The sequence below is a fragment of the Oxyura jamaicensis genome, chromosome 3 (genome assembly GCF_011077185.1).
Source record: "Oxyura jamaicensis isolate SHBP4307 breed ruddy duck chromosome 3, BPBGC_Ojam_1.0, whole genome shotgun sequence".
NCBI classification, from domain to species: domain Eukaryota; kingdom Metazoa; phylum Chordata; class Aves; order Anseriformes; family Anatidae; genus Oxyura; species Oxyura jamaicensis.
Window position 1 is genome coordinate 7,255,587 of NC_048895.1, and position 6,000 is coordinate 7,261,586.

Genomic DNA, 6,000 nt, shown 5'->3' on the forward strand with positions numbered 1-6,000 from the left:
AGTGTAATTTTGGCTTGAATGTATTCAGAAAATATGGCCAAGACAAGGAGCCTTTCCTTGGCTCCTACCCAACAGCTGGCACAGACATTTAAATGGTAGTAACGGACTTGTCCTTATCATCATACAGCTTTCGCTTTGCTAAAAAAAGGGTCTGAGCACTCAAACCTACATCACAAAAGTTTAAAGCTGCGAGTGGAAACTTGTCTTGTGATGTTCTTAAAATGCTCCTTTGGGCAAGTTCGCAATGCAGTGATGCAGTAGATGTTACAATGCATGGACTATATGCAGTTTCATTAGTTCCCACGATCAAAGAGAAGTAAAACACATGCCGTGGTATACATTACACTGAACTTACTTAATGACATAACAAGGCAAAAATTCTTAAACTGGAGGTCATTTTTTTGATGGGAAGTGAAATGTCAGCAGTGCTGAAGAAAAGAGCTAGGAGCCTTAGTAAGGCAGCTGGAGAGAAGTTTCACTCACAGATATATGCATGCATTCACTGCAAGATAATGACTGCTAGTTCAGCAGAAAAATACTGCTGGATTTTCTCATATATCCTGAAACTTCAATAATAAGGGGTTAAATCCAGAAGAAAGTATATAGTTCCCCAGCTATATTCTCCGGTATTTATTATCAGCTAGCATCAAACAGTGGCAAACTTGAAAGAACATATTATGTCATATAACAGCCCCCCAACGATCAGCAAGCAAAATATATTCACTCTTTGAGGCTGTGCTGACATTTTTAAAATGACAAGGGCAAAGCTCAGCTACTACTGTTTATAATTCCAGCAGTGAATTACTGCCTTGTAATGGATTCTTGGGTATCTATTATTCTGCATCTACTGCTGGAGTTAAGGCACAACCGTATGATAATTTTATTGAAAAGCTGCCTGAGGCTGTTTTGAAGCTTTGCAAGCCGCTATTATGCCCTGGTTCAGGGGATCAGGAGAAAGTTCATTGGAGACAAGATGGATGGTGAACAGACTTCATTATTAACCATATAGTTATCATGTATTAAAGAGCTTTCTGCTCTCTGTAGAGGTTTTTAAGTCAAGGGTGAAAAACAAAACAAAACAAACAAAAAAAAAAACAGTGTTCACATGTTTCTTTGGAGACATACTTGTTTTAAGGCTACACAGCACAGACTGACAGAACAGATGACATGAGGTTGGCAGGCAGGCCAAACTAAAACAGCAGTGAAAGGATGCATACTTTGGAAGGATCCTTTAATATATTTTCTGGTTATGTTATGTTTCTCTCTACTGAGGGCAGACACTTAACTGGAGATTGCTGGAAGATCCTTACATTTTGAGATCCTGATATTATTTTATTGCTATAGCTGGTGGGGAGTGGGGTTGATTGGCAAGGTTATTTATCTCTCAGCTACTCACACCTTTCAACTCCCTAGCACTGGGAGAGACTGACAAGTGCCATTCTTCTTGGAATAGCATCTTTCTTCCTTTGCACTTCCTGACAAATATTTGCCCACATACAGATATGAATTTATTCACCTGTCTTCAGACATGTGGCTCTATTTTAGGAAATAAATGCTGTCTCCCCTAGACATCATATTCTACCCAGTGCTTTATAGTTTCCATTAGGATACACGGATTTTTTTGTCAGTCACTTGTATTACATGCTCTCAAGACTATGCTGGTCACATAAAGCTGACAAAGACTGTTTGTGAAATGTGTGCAGATGTCCTACCTGAATTACTGAGAGATGCTGGCAAGCCTTGGGTCTGAAAGAGGAAGAAAAAAAGATTGTTTCCCCACCTCTATTTCTGCACCAGGTTCATAACTAAACAGTTTGTTGCTTAAATATAATCTAAGTTCTAGAATTTGAAAACTTTTTACCTCAGGGCTAAGCTAATGCTTTAAAGGAGAGGTTAGCTTCATAACACCACAGATTGCTTGGTCATTATACTTTTAAATGAAAGCCCCGTCCTCAAGCAACAACTTCAGATTACTTCCCTGCCAAACAAAAGCAACTTGCAGAACTAGGGGAGGACAGGGTGGCAGGGAGACGGTTGATTTTGTTTTGTTTTAATAGGAAAACACCACCACCATTAACATGTTTGTCTTAGGGATAGAAGATACCTTCCGGACAGCTGCCACAGAAGTGAGCTTACTGGCTGGAAGTGAAGACTTCAATGCCACCAAGCTGTTTGAAGTTGGTAAGCAGCCTAGTGAATTTTTCAGTAATAGATAAGAAGCTTACTTAGATTTTCCTTTTTTGACTCTTGCTGTGGGACTAAGGTTTTAAGTTTATCGTTAAACATGTCAGTAAAAATTGTCATTTATTATTTAAGTGTATGACCTGGACCTTAGCTCATTTCCATCATTGAATCTTTCTCTTCTTAACTCTTAACAAATTTCTGTGGCTTTTTTTTTGTAAAATTGTGAGTCTTTTTCCTAGTTCTGAAAAGTGCAGTAAGTCTCAACCCTAATGGAGGGAGAAAATCAAACGCTGTTTAGCATTTTGCTGAAATAACCTTGAATGGAAGATACTATGAAAGCGTTTTAGATACTGCTGTCACATTAAAATAAATGGGGCTAGCCAAAGAAATTTTGTAGGGCATGATCTATCTAAAACTTATCCCAACCTCTAAAACATTCCGATTTTATCCTTCCAGTGAAGCCATAATGTGGCCACTCTTAAACACTGTATGCTGGACTAATTGGACAAACAATGTCCTCCAGCACCTCCTTCCTATGGTGGTAGAGCACAACATTTAATGACAGCTGGGATACAACTCTTAAAACAACAAAAAGAAGTACAGATTACTAAGTAAATATTTTGAAAGAATGTTTGCTCGAAGAGTTCTAGGTCCCAATCTTTGCCTTACTCCAGAGTCCTATTAAGTAAGCATGGAGCAAGATGTGCAAGGCTTTTTAAAGTCCATAGCATGACACAGACACCTTAAACAACATTTCACGTAGGAGATTTTTAACCAGATTCTCTTAAGACTGTTGCAAAATAATAAAATGTCAGTATTAAATATGCTACTAGTGTATAAATCTCTTTGATCCCAGCTATAAGTGATGGCTCTGGTACTACGAAGTCTTCTTAATGTACAGACTCTCTGTTATTATGTCACATATACTCATTTAGAATCTGAATCACTTCTGGCTGCATTTGTGAGAAACCAGCCAAAATGTCAGTCTCCATGTTTGAACTACAGCTGCTTGAAATACCCCTTTGGGAAGATGCAGACCAAAGAGAAAAAAGTATTTGCTAGTTAAAAGAAAGACCGAATTAGGGCTTAATAAACTTTAGAAAAAATAATCCAGACTTTGCTTGCCATCTTGATGTTTCCAACATCATGAGAAAATCTTTCGGAATCTGAATCTGCTGTTCTTACAAGGTGAGCACACTAGGGCTCTAGTCCACACACTAGGGCTTTAAACCTAAGGCAGCCTTCAAATCTCTGTACAAGTTAAGGGAACAGAATTGCCATTTGTCAGTTCTGTTGCTTATAAAGCTGTGTAGTTCCTCTTGTGCTGCATATCAGAGGCTTAGTTAGAATTTGCCAGGTAAAAGAAATGTCAAAGATTTGTGCTGGCATTGGTACTGCAATATAATCTGGCGTTGTGATGCCTGAGGCCCTCAAAGTCAGTCACATGTTTGATTTCTGTGTCTGACAAGACAGCACATTAATACATTGCAGGCAGGGAGGCAAGCTTTTCCTACCGCCCTTTCTTTCTGAAGCAAAGCACTGGTGCTGAACAGTAATGCTTTACTCATTTGTCATGGTCATATGAACTGGGATGCTGCATAATGTATCTTAAGTTTTCCATTTCCTGTCCTAAACAGACACTGATAGTTGCGAAAGATGGATGAGCTGCAAAAGTGAGTTCTTGAAGAAATATATGCACAAAGTTGTCAATGATCTTCCCAGCTGCCCATGCTCCTACCCCAGAGAAGTTGCATACAGCACTGCTGAGATCTACGATCGAATTAAGAGGAAAAACTTTCGCTGGAAAGATGCAAGTGGCCCAAAGGAAAAACTGGAGATCTATAAGCCCACTGCACGTTACTGCATCCGCTCCATGCTCTCTCTGGAGAGCACAACACTGGCAGCTCAGCACTGCTGCTATGACGATAATATGCAGCTGATTACCAGAGGGAAGGGGGCAGGTACACCAAACCTGATCAGCATCGAATTCTCAGCAGAACTCCATTACAAAGTGGACATTCTGCCCTGGATTATATGCAAAGGGGACTGGAGCCGATACAATGAAGCACGGCCTCCAAACAATGGGCAGAAGTGTACAGAAAACCCTTCAGATGAAGACTATTACAAGCAATTTCAAGAAGCAAGGGAATACTGAAAAGCTTTTCCTCCTCTTCAGACAGAAAGTAGCATTCATTTCCTGGATGCCCAAGAACTGATAACGGCTGCTGCATTATCTCCTTGACAGGAGTTGATCAGTTTCTTTCTAATGAATGTATATAGTTGTAATATAATACATAAGTATTTTTCATAGTGTGTGTAATTTATAAACACTTATCTCTCTATCTCACGCACACCTATTTTTGCATACAGACATACATAAAACTTGTCCTGGTAAGATTTTATACTGCAGTAATGTTCATTTTATAACGTGCATTTCATTTTGTTCCTCAACTGTAACATAAGTACAAGATGGGGGAGTGGGGAGGAGTGGAGTGGCTGCCATCACCACAAAACCCAAAGCCCCAGCTGAGGAGGGCACATATTTAAAAGTTATTATAAACAACAGGATTGAAAAATGTACTCTTCCATATGGGAATGGTTTACAAGATTAATGCACCTACAGCATCAGTTTTCTCCATAATTGATTTCATGAGTAGTCATATCTAAGAAAGGAAGATTTTTTTTTTTTTTTTTTGGAAGGCTAATACTTAAAAGTGAGTATAGTACCTTACTAGCAATTCTTTCTTGTAATTCTTCCTGTTACCCTCTAGCTCAGGTCCTTGCTGTCCTTCTGGCGTAGGCCTGCAGGGAGGCATAGCTGCGGTTTTCCTGTGGACAAGGAACAGTCCCAACACAGTGGTTCTCCAGGTGTCACAAACAGCCCATTCCTGGAGACTTCTCAGATGTGGAAGTACAGCTGGCAGGGCTTATGTCTTACACTGGGGAGCAGAGCTTCAGGGCAGCTACCTGCAAATTAAGCATGCTGTAAGTCTTTGGAGGAGTGAGGCCACAGAAGGAAATCAGGTCAAAGGCAAAAAGAATCACAGTTACTTCTCAATTTTTAACATTAAGAGTGTTTAGATCTGCTTCTTTCTTTCAAGAAAAGAAAGTTTATTTTTTAAAAAAACAGGAAAAGTGGAATATACATTTCTAAGTTCCCTCAGACAAAGCATGGAACCAGCCTCTTTTCCCCTTTTTATTATATACTTAGTGTACAGTATCCTATAGAAGAAGCTATTCGTTAAGGAAGCTGTCTGGGAGGGACTATGGTGAGTTAAATTTCTTCTTCTTCTTCTTCTTTTTTTTTTTTTTTTAAAGCTAGCATTATTTTTGTAAAGTATTTATTGTATTATAACAATAACTCACATATGGGATATGTCTCTGACATGAAAGGCTTCTGTAGATGGAACTCGATTGCCAAGAATAAGACTGTTTTTTAAGGCAAAGGTTTTACTTCCAAATTTTTATAAAGTGCACGTTTACATACATAATCCTGTAGTTAAGCAGCTGATACCCGTGTTCTTATGGAAGATAAAAATTACACCATGGGTAAATAAATACTTACAGTTCCATCCTTTAAAAGCCTGTCTTGCTGCAAGTCAATGTCTTCATTTGGAAAACTAAGGCTAAATGTCACTAGAGAAATGTGTATTATCGGGTTATGTGGTCTGATGCCCGTATGTGCTCTGCATGTGGAACCTCACACAGCAGTAAAGCCAATCTTGCATTACAGTCAATCTGAGCTAAAAGATTCAAGACGGCCACAAAAGACAATTCCCTCTTCTACGTATGTGGACACATATTTATTGAAAATCT

The 6,000-nt window shown here is 39.0% G+C and overlaps 1 protein-coding gene across 2 annotated transcripts in view; it reads left to right on the top strand.

Annotated features, from left to right (window-relative positions):
* The window catches only part of ISM1 (isthmin 1), a 41,241-nt gene extending 35,475 nt beyond the window's left edge, over positions 1 to 5,766 (top strand). For both annotated transcript variants that reach the window (XM_035322592.1, XM_035322593.1), the window contains 2 exons: positions 2,092 to 2,181; positions 3,822 to 5,766. In XM_035322592.1, coding sequence (XP_035178483.1) covers positions 2,092 to 2,181; positions 3,822 to 4,339 — 608 coding nt within the window. In that variant the 3' untranslated portion in view covers positions 4,340 to 5,766. The remainder of the gene's footprint in view (positions 1 to 2,091; positions 2,182 to 3,821) is intronic.
* Positions 5,767 to 6,000: the final 234 nt, after the last annotated feature.